The sequence below is a fragment of the Psittacula echo genome, assembly GCF_963264785.1.
Source record: "Psittacula echo genome assembly, chromosome: 2".
NCBI classification, from domain to species: domain Eukaryota; kingdom Metazoa; phylum Chordata; class Aves; order Psittaciformes; family Psittacidae; genus Psittacula; species Psittacula echo.
Window position 1 is genome coordinate 57,550,658 of NC_137737.1, and position 13,238 is coordinate 57,563,895.

The following is a 13,238-nucleotide window of genomic DNA, read 5'->3' on the forward strand; positions in this document are numbered from 1 at the left end:
TGACAGATTATTACTGGTCCCCTTGTAATGCTGATTGACAGTGTGGCTTATTTATGGCTTATTTAGCAACTTCCTATTTGCTAATTATATATTTTTTTAAGCTTTCATATAGTTGGTTTTTTTTGGGTATTTTTCTTTAGCAACATACACCCCAGTGTCTTGGAATATAAAAGAAAATGTCAATCAGTTCTAACCCAGTGTTTCTTTATATTAAAGCACTCTTCAGCAGTATTTAATAGTCTTGGAAGGTACACAGCATAACTACCATCAGTAGCATGGGGGTAGCTGAACTGAGAGAATTAGTCTGCCCACTTTGCATAGGCAGAAAGTAGTATTTGGTTCATAGTACCTGGCAAGTGGAATGTTAATGCTAAAATTGCTGTTGGTGTTTTGCCTGCCTTTTGTATTTTGGTTCATCTTTTTTGTTTGTTTGTTTTTGAACTAGAGGATTTTAGGCCAAGAGTGCTGATGTACCTCTAGTCCTTAACACAGTATGGGACTAGGTCAGTTGGGCTTTTTAGGTAACTACCTCAGAGGAAGCTGTGATAATGTAATTATTAACTTATTTGTATAAATATAGTACATGGGAGCAGGGGAATTAGTCCAGCTCTCTGAGGACCTGTATTTATGGCACATGTTTTCAAAACAGGATTTGACAGGATAAACTATTTTAATAAGTAAGTTTGGCTTTCAAATCAAAATGGAATAATTAGGATTTTTAATAAATTAGATGTAATTATATTAATCTTCATTTTTTTATTATAGTATTGTTCTTTCCTGCCACTTGTTTTAATGTATGCGTATTTGAGATGTTTTCTGCTTGATAAAATAACTTTTATCAGAAAATTTTATTTTCAAAATATGCTTATTTATGTGAAGATTTTATTATGAGTTATAAAACTCTTAATTTTTTTTTTTTTTTTTAATATTTTAGTTGGTCGAATTATGTTTCAGCTCTTCTCAGACATATGTCCGAAGACTTGTAAAAACTTCCTTTGCTTGTGCTCGGGTAAGTACCATGCTCATATTTAAGATTTCTTATTGTTTCTTAGAATTATTATTTGTTATACAAGCATAATCCACAGCATAATAATAGTGCTGATCTTTATTTTCCTGGTGAAAACAAAGCTGAGACTTGCTAGAGCTGAGGAGGGTTTGAATAATGCATAGCAGGAAATAGTGTGGTATTCTGTAACTGACTGAGTTAGGATAGTGGCAATAATACATGATTACAGAGTGCAAACTGAATTTATGGAACAAAAACTTTTGGTCCCTAATGTGGGACTGCTTTAGGTAGAAGTGATTGCCAAGGCTGAGACTAAGAAGTGGTCACTGAAGTTACACAAATGTGATATGCAATTTGTTAGGATTTATCAGGGTGCTAGGATTTGTCAGGAGACCTATTTAATGTTAATGTCACTGCACAGTATGATAGTGATGTTTGACTTGGGACACTACATAAAACTGAATATATTGAAACTTTTTCTTATATAAAATGTTGCTTATCTGTAATAAAACTTTGAGTGTATTTCAGGTTCATAGAAGTGCTACAGAGATCAGAGGATAGAACTGTCTTTTAAATCTGAGAAAACTTCTTCATTTTTAGCTAATGAAGGACTAAAAGGGAATATGATGGCCCCGTAGAAATCCTGGCGTTGTTTGGTTGGAGATCTGTGAAATCAAAGGGGCAGCACTGACAAAAGAATGTCTGGGTATAATGTAGCAGTTTCCAGCCCATTTTTTAAGGGGGTATTTTTTGAGGTTTTTGGGTGTGATTTTTTTGGTGGTTGTTGTTGTTGGTTTGGTTGGTTGGGATTTTTTTGTTTTGTGGTTTTTTTGGGTTTTTTTTTGGTTTTTTTTTGTTTTTTTTTTAATTTAAGCAAGACATAACTTTTTTAAAAAGAGCAATATTAGCAAGGATTTGGTGGGGTTTTTTGGTCCGCACTCTTCCTCAGGGATTTTTCAGCTGTAAACTGCAGATTAATCTTGATTAGGTTATTACAGGAATTGATGTGTGTTACAAAATACATTCCTCGCATAAGTATCTGTTGGTGCTCTCCTGGTCATTTATAACTGGATGCTTAGTGATTTACAGCATATCTTGAACTAACTATACCAGTGAAGTATATATACCCTTTTACATGAAATAACTCTTTTCCAATTCATTAAAAGGCTTCAGCAAGACTTTCCAGGCAGCATTTTAACATCTGGCTCTAGTGAACTGCAGCTTTTAGCTATCGGGTTATGTGAAATAAATTTGTTGATATCCTTATGTATTAACTTCTTAAAGCTCATCTTGTCAGAGCTCAGATCCCAGAATGTGATGGGTTCTAGATAATCTCTGAAGATTCAGAATAGCTGTATAATACTATGAACTGTAGAAGGCGTAGTATGTACCTTGGTTTTTTTGAGGTCTTTGTGTGATGCCCCCTCTTTATATTCTACTTTCAGATTTTTTTTTTTCCACTTAGAGATACCTAGAGATAGACTGAAAATGGGCAAGAATGGTACAACTCTCATACTAAAATGGGAGCTCATTTGAAGTTTATCTTACTCAGAATAGAGTAAAAAGATAAAAAATGAAATGCAGCATTAGACTGGATAGCGTAATGTTTGAGCCTCATGTCCTGTAGCTCCAAAGGATTGTTTAAATCCTGACAGCAGCTTTGCTAGAAGAATGTTAGGTGGAGGGAAAGGAAGGGAAAGGTATTGGAGATAATGAGGAACAAAACAAGCAAGCAGAAGAACAACTTTTTAAAGGAAAAAAGTCTGACTTCTTTGTATTGGATCCCTGTTTCAGTTCTCTTCTGCAGCTGGCTGTACAAGTTTCATTGATGTCTTCAGCTGGAACTTGTCTTTAATTGAAAGAATATTGGAAAGTAAGCACAAAGTTAAGAGGTCTACTCTTGAGATCTGGACCTCGTAGCAACTTGATTTGAGCTGTGTCCATTGTGCGGTGGGCATGCATTTTGTGAAACCACACAAATGGTGGTTTCACTTGTCTCAAGGTAGAGCGATATGGCATGAGAGAAAGACCAGTATTTAAAATGCTGTGCCCATCATCCTGCCTGCTGCTCCCTCCATAATCTCTGTGAAGCAAGCCAGGATGTTTTTGTCAGAGACAGATGGAGGAGGATGAGGTGATTTGGGCAGCCTTCCTGCAGCCTGACATTGTTGTCAGAAATAGACCTGGCTCCCGTGAAAGTATGATGTCTGCCTTGACAGCAAGAGGCTCCTTGCATTTAAATTAAAACATCTGGGCTTGCAAACTGGCATTTTCAGGCCCTTCTGTCAGTCCACCTATTGAATAAGCACAAGCCCATCTGCTCTTTAGCACTTTGTCAGGAGCTTCCCTTCTCATAATCAAATGGAGACCACTGTTGGGAGCCATGGGTATGGAGAGTCAGGGTAATGGAAAATAAGTTATGTCCTCCAAGAGGAGGCTTCTACAAGTACAATGCCATGAGTGGGTTTTGTGTCTCTCTCTTTGCCCTCATCCTGGAGCAGTGGGCTATTTAGCATGGCAAATTTGGTGTGATTTGGCCATGAGTTAATTTTGGGTGGAGGATTGCAAAAGGAGAGTGTTGGTTCTAGGTAACAAGTACAGGAACATTTCTAAGTGAGCTACATGGTACGGAACATACAGGTTAAATGTCCTCTGATAGTGTCAAACATCTGTTTCATAATTAGTGGTGGGATGAAACAGAACATTAGGTTATTTGTCCTCTCTCATTACAGACTATCTCCTGCACTATGGTTTACATGGGATTTTAGCTGTTGTACAGGGTATAATATACCTAATGCCCTTAATCACAGTGTTCTGCCAGCTCCATACTTTCTGGAATCTGAAGTCAGTGTCTCTTGTTTGTTCCTTGACTTGACCAGTATAAATCCCTCATGAACCTACTTGCAGGACCTCTCCCCTGCCAGTCGCAGTACCCTCATCCACATGCCCAGTGAAGTTTTTTTTCCCTGAATTTTGGAAAAACTGTTAATGAAACTGAATCAAAAATCACCAGTAGGCTTGAGCTACAGCTGCAGCAGGAGTCCACTGGGTGTCATTCCATAAAAAATCTAAGGCTCAGAAAGAATTAACAGGCACTATGACCTGATGTACCTTCTGCTGCTGGATAAGAGTGACCTCAGTAACGGTACAGGATTTGAGGAATTTTTTATTTCTTTGTTTTTGGTCATTGTCCGTCCCCCGTCTGTCATCCCCCCCCCGTTACAATTCACATTCAGTTCATCCTGGAACTGTTCTTGTATAAACAATTCTGTTCCCTTGTGCTGTCATTCTTTCCAGAAATGGAAGTCTCAATTTTCATACTGAGATGGTGAGGGTCAGTGCTGGGTAAATTGGCATTAGTGGGTGGCCTGACACCATTCATGGATTGGTAAAGATGTGGTGCATGCTTGGAGTAGCTCAGTCCCATTTTTCCAGGACTGGACTGTGTCGAAACTGATTTGAAGCCTGTTCTGAGCTCAGATTTCTGTCCAAGAATTCAAGTGCCAAAGCCAGATATATAATGGTTTGAAAAGGAGTCAGGTATAAGCTTCAGCTAACATGGCAGCATAGCTGTAACCACAGAAAGTAATTAACCCATCATTATAATGAACTTTCATTTTCTATAAATTGTCACGAGTGACTTGCTAATAAATAGCATACTGTGATACTGTGAAATACACTCTTCCTTGGGAGGGGATGGAATATTTTTTGGAAGAAATCACCTAATTTTCACTTGAGTCCCCTTGTAAAGAGGTCCTGTCTGCTATTAATGGATGTTGAAAAGGCAACAGGTAGGACTGTGGTATCTTATATAGTTCTCTGATTCTGATGGCTCTTATATACATCAGCAGTAGGGAGGAAAAACCCTTAAATTTATTTTGTGACAATCTGTAGATTCTTTTCATTTAACCCTTTTGCAGGTGAAAAAGGAATTGGCAAAACAACTGGAAAGAAGCTGTGCTATAAAGGCACTACCTTCCATCGTGTGGTTAAAAACTTCATGATCCAGGGTGGGGACTTCAGCGAAGGTAAAATACATGTTTAAAACTGAAATGCTATAAATGGAACTTTGTTATGACTTATGTGATTATAATGTAACTTTAGAAAATGCTGTGGAATTACTACAATGCCATAAAAATATTTCATTTGCTGTGAAGTATAGCACTTCTTTGTTAATTTTTGAAATTATAAAATGTTTCATCTGAAGTAATATCTGTTTAGAAAAATGTATTAAGTTAAAGAAGAAAAAACCCTTTAGTTTAGGGGCTGGTAACGCCTATATTATTTAAACAATTCAAGTCCAAACTGTAGTTTTAACTGCTTTTCACTTTTGTGCCTGCAGTAGAGGCAACACTACTCACGCCCTATTAGTACAGGGACATAACTGTTTGAGTGAGTTTAGAAATAATAAAATAGTAGATAAGCTAGAAGTGTTTAATGAAAAAATCTCTAAAAGGATATTATCTAGGAGTTTCTTTGCTTCATTCCCCGCAGTATGTGTACAACAGAATGTTTTGGCCTGTTGTCCTTCCCTGAAATACCTGCCCTTGCCAAAATGTCTTTCTCCTTCACTGTGTCCTGAAGTCTTTTGCCTGATAAAATGGGTGTGGTGAGGGAGTATCTTGCTTTGAGAGTGAAGTAGAAGAGCATTTAAAACTGCCGGCTGTGTTCTTAGCCCTTCCATTCTAGTGGCCTTTCACTGGCTTTGGGCCAGGCAAGATTGTTGCTCATACCTACTGTTGTCTGTTTCATTTTTATTTTTTTATTATTTCCTCTTTGCTGTTGTTCTGCTGGCTGCTGTTGCTTTAGCAAATACCAGTGAGGGGAACTGGCCTTTAGAGCCCAGTGTTCAGAGACACTAAGGCTATCTTCATTCTCAGTATTTTGAGTGTCAGCAGGGTAATGCATGGCTGTGACTGACTTAAGGAGTAATTCAGTAACTGGCCAGAGTGTACTGGTTTGCAGTAAACTGGTGCAATGTTACATATGGCTTTTTTTTCCATAAACAAAACAAAAGGTTTAATTCATGCTTTTTGATGCACAGGTAATGGAAAAGGAGGTGAATCTATTTATGGTGGCTATTTCAAAGGTAAGAGGAAATACATCTTTGCAGAGTCTTTATTTAGTTCTGAGATAAATCTTGATTCTGAAGCTATTTAATGCAGACAGGTATACTTATAGATCACCTTTTGCATGAAACTAATGTTGCATGAGAATCCTTTTTATATGCATGACTTTCAAATAATTTTTTGGTAATACTTAACTTTAACTGACAATTAATTAAGGCTAACATTATTGGTTAAACATGACTTTCAGCATGGAGGTTAGGCAACTTTATTCATGAATAAACTCCTATCTTCCTGCCTAAAACTGTCAACATATTCTTTTGTTTATAGAGATTGTGGTCTTTTGCAAAATGAAAAGGTAAGAGACAAAAGCTCAGTAACACAAATTCAAACTCTGTTCCCTTGTACCCTCCCTAGTAAATACATAGACAACTGATACGTCCGTTTGTAGATGGATATCTGTTGCTTGGAGAAATAAAGAGTTCTGTGTCTGACCTTTCTGAGGGTTAGTGGCTTATTCTGAGAAAGAATACTGGCATAATTTCCATCTCTAAACAATTATTTCTTGTTTTGTTAATGTCTCTTTCCTCCCCTTCCCTATTCAAGGTTTGTATGCTTAGTGTTTGTTTCTAAAAGTGTTTTACTTTGTTTATATGCTACATAAGTTACTTTACTTGCAAAGAATTTGTAAATAAATGTACATTTGCCTCTTTTTAAAATCTGTTGTTGGAAGAAAAATGGTGAGTTTCTAACATATTGAAAATTCTTTACTGGGGAAAAAAAAAACCAACAACCAAACAAAACAACAAAACACAAACCATTGGGTAGTTAATGTGGTGTTTAAGCATTAAAAAAAGTACTACATTTACTTAGGTAACAGCTCTGGATTCTGTATGTTTTGCAAGTAGCTCTGTGTGGTGAAGTACATGCCATTAAGTTTGTCTTACAGAGACATAATTTAGTTTTGGAGTATTACAACCTTTAGTCAAAAGAAAGTCTTGAACAGATCCATTTGCTAAAAAGTTACTAGGGTTAGTTTCTAAACGGGGTGAGTGCTGAACATGCAGGACCGTGATATGTAATCTTCCAAGTAACAGCTTTGTACACTCAAATTACGATTTTCAGCTTTGAAAATGAGCTTCAGAAGATATGGTTTTATATTATGCTGTGCAACCAGAAGTCCTCTTTAATTCACTGGAATGCAAAATGCATGTTTAGTTTAGTCTTAATTGATTTTATACTTAGGTTGCAGGAACAAGGTGTTCTTTAGTTTCTCATTCAGGAATTTTTTTTTTTCCTCCTTGAATATTTTGAGACTTCCAGTTTGGAGTGGATAGGTGGCTATCTCATAATGATCCATACCAGGGAAATGGCTTGTTCTCCTGATCTTTCTACCTGAGGTGCATGCTGTGTAAATAACAGTATCATGTATGTTCAGTCTTGTTTTAGGATTTCAGTGAATTTGCCAACAATGTTCTTATTCAGAAAATGCTGGATTTAAATCCAAGTCTATGAGAATCTACTGTTTATTGAAGACACTACTGATAACTTTAGATGTTTTTTCATTAGAAATGTTTGCACTATATCTTAAGCTTTTTCTTAAAGAACATTTTCTGTCTTGTAGCTGCTTCTACTGTAACTTTGAGGGGCTTATTTAAACTTTATTTTTGGTTTTCTCCAACTTGTTCATGTTTCTTCAGCAGCAGCAGAATTTCTTCTTCTATCATCCATAAGTTACTAAGAAACTTAGCCATATGTTCCTTGTCAGGGAAAATCTGACAAACGTATTTTTTCTTCAAACAGATGAAAACTTTATTCTCAAACATGACAGAGCGTTCCTTTTGTCAATGGCAAACCGAGGGAAACATACCAATGGTTCCCAGTTTTTCATGTGAGTAGATGTAATATGACAGTTGAGCTTTTCTTAAACAGAGAAGCGCTGTTCATGAGAAAGATGGTATTGCTAAATTATCTATAACAATGTTATTTATCTTACTTTAACTAGGGTTGAGTGGGTACCTGCAGTGTAAGTTACAATAGGAAACATTAGTTACCACAACTTGCTTGTGGTATTTATTTGGATTAGAAGCTGGTACTACATGGGTGTTCCTTGTTCATTGCTTTTAACCCTAAAAATGCAGCTTGGGTAGTAAGTTCTTATGTCCAGTAAATAGATTCTTTGGCTTTGTATGTGCACCAACCAAATCTTAACAGATTATCTGCAAATTACAATATTGAGTATTGTACGCAAGAGGGAGCGAGATCTAGAGATGGTTTGTGTGGATTTGCACATGCTTGTTAAAATATGATAGTTTAAGATTTAGTTTGGGGGTTTTGTTGTCTCTTCTTTTGGGGGGGGAAGATGAGTAGGGTTTTATTTATGGTTTTGTGGGTGGTTTTGTTTGTTTGTTTGTGGGTTGGGTTTTTTGTTTATTCTGGGGTTTTTTTTAGATTTTGGAATATTTGTTCCTCACATGCTTTTCTTCTATGTTGCTACACAGTTCTGTTTACTTGTACATATGCCAACTGTGTTGGTACCAACACTATATAAAATTATGTGCTCATAGTCAAATTTTTCCTTCATTACTTTAAAAAAAAAAAAAAAATAATCTGTTCCAGTATATAGCCATATTCTGTTAAGTTGTAGAAAATACACAAGACTACCATCAGTAAATACTCAGGTTTGATGTGTCAGGGTCTTCTGGTTACAATAGTTAGTTGTATTCTAGATTCAGTATTAGTAGTTTTAAACTTGCTGTATTTTTGCATGATCATTCCTCCTATTAAATCCATTGTAAAAATTGCATTCTGTTAATGTTTAACAGCTGAAAGAGCTGAATTATAGCTTTGGGCTTGTGCTGAGAACAACTTTGGGAAATAACACTGGTGTTTTCAGAAGTAAATTTTGGTTTAGTTACTTAACTAGAAAAACCTATTTTTTCTTTGCCATCTTTCTTGGGGGATAAGAATGAATGGCGCTTCCCTGTCTTCAGTAAAGGAGTTAATTGTCCTCAAGAATCTTTCTTTATTTTCTTTGCTTGAAAAAGATCTTCAGTATGATATGGTGAAGTTCAGATAAGAGACATTTTTAGGTTTCTTCCTAAAGAATGCCCTAAAAATGGAAAATAAATAGGAACCTAAGAGGAAGTCTTTCACAGTTACCAGTGTTCTGACTTTCCATAGAGATAAAATTGTGTCAAAAACTTGTTTTCTGTCATCTTTAAAACAAATTTTAGATGTTGGGCTTCCTTATAGTAAATCTGAGTGGATATGTATACACATTAATCTGAAAATGTGGCTTAATAAGCTCTCTGAGAAACATTGGTTCACTATTTACTGCTTGGTGACTTATCTCTTGGTTCTCTTGCCATAATTTTCCATTTTTAAGCTTATCTGAACAGTATACATGGAAACTTTATGATGTCACATCAGTCAAGAAGCTTTCATTTGAGGGCTCTAAAGTTTCTTTTCTCTCCTGCACTCGATTCAGATGTCATCTTATTTCCCTTATGCTCAATAGGCTCAGCTCCTTATTCGATTAGATTTAATAGACATAAACATCTTGTCTCTCCCCGCACACCAAAACAATCTAAGGTTGTGTAGGATGCTAAATTGTAATTTACAGGGAACAATAACATGAACAGTATTTAAGAGTACTTTCACCAAACACAGAATTATTTTGAATGATGGAGATTTAATGTATTTTAATCAGATTTAATGCAGATTTCTTCAGTTTTCCCCTCCTTGCTCCCCTTTCCCCTCCCAATTCTCTATAAAGTGTTAGTTTGGTGGGTATTCAGGCAGAGTAAGTTGTCTGACCATGATTGCCTCCATGTAAGCTAGATTCACCTCAGCTCCCTGTAGGAAATCTAAAGGCATTTTAGGGTCCTGGCATGTCCTACCTGGCCGTCAGCTGCTGGAAGAGAAAGCCATGTATGTTCTGTGAAGGTCTCTTGTTTTATTGTCCTTCCCCATGCAGATTTCTTGAATATCCTTACTTTGGATATTCACTATGAGGGTGGTAAGGCACTGGCACAGGTTGCCCTAAGGAATTGTGGATGCCCCATCCCTGGCAGCATCAAGGCCAGGTTGGACAAGGCTTTGAGCAACCTTGTCTAGCGGAAGGTGTCCCTGCCCATGGCAGGGGGTTTGGAACTGGAAGAACTTTGTGTTCCCTTCCAACACAAACCGTTCTATGATCCTGTAATGTCATAAGTGGCACCATCTTGCTCTAGAGTCAGGCGAGTGAATCAAGCCCAGGAGTGAACTCCCAGATAACCAGTGAGGTTTACGTGGGCTGCTGTCATCTAGAGCATCTTCTAATTGCTCTAGACTTCTGCAATCCTCTTGTCTGGGGCTTTTTTCATTTTACTGTATGCAGGCATCTAATGCTGTTTGAGACACCTTTGGGAACTCCAAGACGGGGAGTGTGAATATGATGTAGCACCTACAAGACCCCCTGCACTCCTGGAGTAGTAGCTGAAGCCAGGCACAATAAGTAGGGCAGCTCAGGATTTCTGTATGTCAGCAGTTGAGTGTTCTCCCCAGATCTGACCACCAGCTGAGATGCCTACCTTGCTTATGGATGCCTTTACTGTATTCAGGTTTATGCATTTAAGCTGAACCCCACCATTAGCTTCCAGTACTGCAGCTGATCCTAGGAATGAATCTGTAGAATTACAGAATATGTGTACAAGGCTCTGAGGCCACTTACAACAGCATGTATGTGTGCGTACAGTCAGTTGCAAAGTCAGGTTCGCATTTGATAACTCAGTTTACAACTAGGCCAGGCTGGATAGTTCAACAATCTGTCATTTTGTACAGATTTTTTTAATAGTGCAGCCCTTAGTTTCAGCTTTGTAATATGGAAAACTTGGATTTTAAGATTCAAAGTAGGAAACAAGCAGTGAAGATTTTATCTAGGCAGTTTCTGTCTTAACTCTAAAATGCAGTATAATAAAGCAGTTAGTCTTGCTTGGTGACATTTGTTGAGTTACTTTAGGGAATATGTTGTGCACCTAGACAGCTTTTCTTTAATTAAATGTTTGCTTCCTTTAGTGATATACTTCAAGCTGAAATTAGAATGTAGAATGTGCTTCTTGTACTCAGAAAAATGCTCAGTTATTCAAGTAGTTTATCATTAGGAAAAATGTTCTTCAAATGTATAACCTGAAAATTGTGTGAAAGGCAGTATTCAGTGGCAGACTTTAGATTTATTTTTTATTTTTTTGTAGTTTGAACATGTTTAATTTTACTGGTTAGATATTTCATTAGCCCTCTGCATTTTTTTTCATAGGTAACTTCAGGAATGAGAAGTCTCTTTCCTTCTTATATACATCTAATATGGCAGATAAGGAGTGAAAATAAGTTATTTTTATGTATTTGCCCAAGTAGGGCTAAAATAATAGCAAGAATTATGACCAGAACTGGTTTGCTTAATCATCAGAAGTGCTTTCCCTGCTTACCACAGGAAAATGTCATTTGGAATAGCTAGTCTTTAGAGATAGGAATTGGACAGCAAGTATTTCTTTGGCAGGCTGCACTAACAAGTTGGTAACAAGACAACTGTGCAGTGCTTAAAAATTGTTAAAAAGTTGAGCTACAGTGGTCAGTTTATTTGAAATAGAAGCTCCAGACTAATCTTAAGTAAACAAGCATCTGCCTAGTCCTAAAGTATCATCAACTTTCTTTGATTCATCAAGAATTTCTCTGGCATGAATGAGCTTGAAGCATTTATAAGCAACAATAGAGAACTGTGCATGGGAATAGACAGTGTAAGTATTGTCAGGGAGCTCCAGTGAGGCCAGTGTGAAAAGAGTGAACATAAGATAAAAGCCTGGTAGAAACTGGCAAAGTGCAAAAGCAGAAAAAAGAGTCAGAAGTGTGTGTGGCAGGGGGTTGGAACTAGATGATCTTAAGGTCCTTTCCAACCCTAACTATTCTATGATTCTATATATATATAATGTCCCAAGTGTTGTGTGTAATGTTTATTGACTAATTTTCCCCACTTATAATTTTTGTCCTTACCTGAGTAGGAGTAATAGTTGGCTTGAAGGGGAAATGCTGAGCTAAGGAAGGATTATGATTGTCATGCACATGTACTTTAAATAGTCCAAGTCTATTCACACATGTGATTAAGAAACATTTCCTAGTCTGAAGAAATGCATTTTATTGAAATCCAGTGTGATACAGAGAGTATCCCTTTGTGCTGTTTAGACTTGTGAAATATTGGAACTTCAGTTTTTCTTTACCCAAAAGGATCTGTTGGAGCATTTAATTGCATCTTGTGTTGAAGGTAGTTGTAAGGTACCAGGTTATAAATTGGCTATTTGTATTTTCAGATAGTGCCACTATTTAATTTGATTCTTTTCTGTGAATAACTCCTTTAAGAACCACCAGTTATTTAGCAAGTATTTTAAGCACCACCAGAGTGTGCTCATCTACTTTTAGTTGTCCTGTTTCCATGTTGATACTCAGATACAGAATTTCAGGGATGGGTTTGAGGTTGACAGGACCCACTCTAGAATTGTCTTCCTTTTTTCATGTACTACTATATCTGTTTTAAACTGCTGCTGAAAATGCAAGTAGTAGTAGCTACTGGGGGAGTGCATCTAGAGCATTGCACAAATACAGCCAATGTCTTTAGTTCCCTGAGTTAAAGTCAGGGAGGAATAGTTGGCCTGTCCTTGGATGTTCCAGCTTGATGATCTTAATGGTATCTTATCTATTTAGAGCAACTCCATCATGCATGTGGCCATAACCAGCCTGCTAGTAGGGAAAGTTGCACACAAAATAAGTGTGAAAATGGGTATATGAAGTGCTATAAAATTAATGAGATTCCTGATCCTAGAAATGCTTGCATGGGCTTAACTTTGCTTCTGTGGTCATACACAATCTGTCAAGCTACACTTATCAGATAAAGAGAAATGTCTGTGCAGAATGAAGCATAAAGAAAACAATAGAAGGAAAAAAAATAAAAGTAACCCACCTCTTTGTTGTCTCTGGGAAGTTCTGTGTAATAATTCATTTATTGCTTTGTTATTTAGCCACGTAGTCCTTATTACAACTTAGAAGAGTAGTGCTAGGTTGTGTTCCTTATCAGCTCAAATGCTTGTAGTTATTGCCTCTGTGTTCAAAAGCTATTTAAAACTTGAGGCCGTTTTGCT

The 13,238-nt window shown here is 36.9% G+C and overlaps 1 protein-coding gene across 7 annotated transcripts in view; it reads left to right on the top strand.

Annotated features, from left to right (window-relative positions):
- Positions 1-13,238, top strand: part of NKTR (natural killer cell triggering receptor) — a 42,475-nt gene that overhangs the window by 8,239 nt on the left and 20,998 nt on the right. For all 7 annotated transcript variants that reach the window (XM_080639465.1, XM_080639467.1, XM_080639466.1 and 4 more), the window contains exons 3-6: positions 935-1,009; positions 4,927-5,034; positions 6,051-6,095; positions 7,876-7,963. In XM_080639465.1, coding sequence (XP_080495591.1) covers positions 935-1,009; positions 4,927-5,034; positions 6,051-6,095; positions 7,876-7,963 — 316 coding nt within the window. The remainder of the gene's footprint in view (positions 1-934; positions 1,010-4,926; positions 5,035-6,050; positions 6,096-7,875; positions 7,964-13,238) is intronic.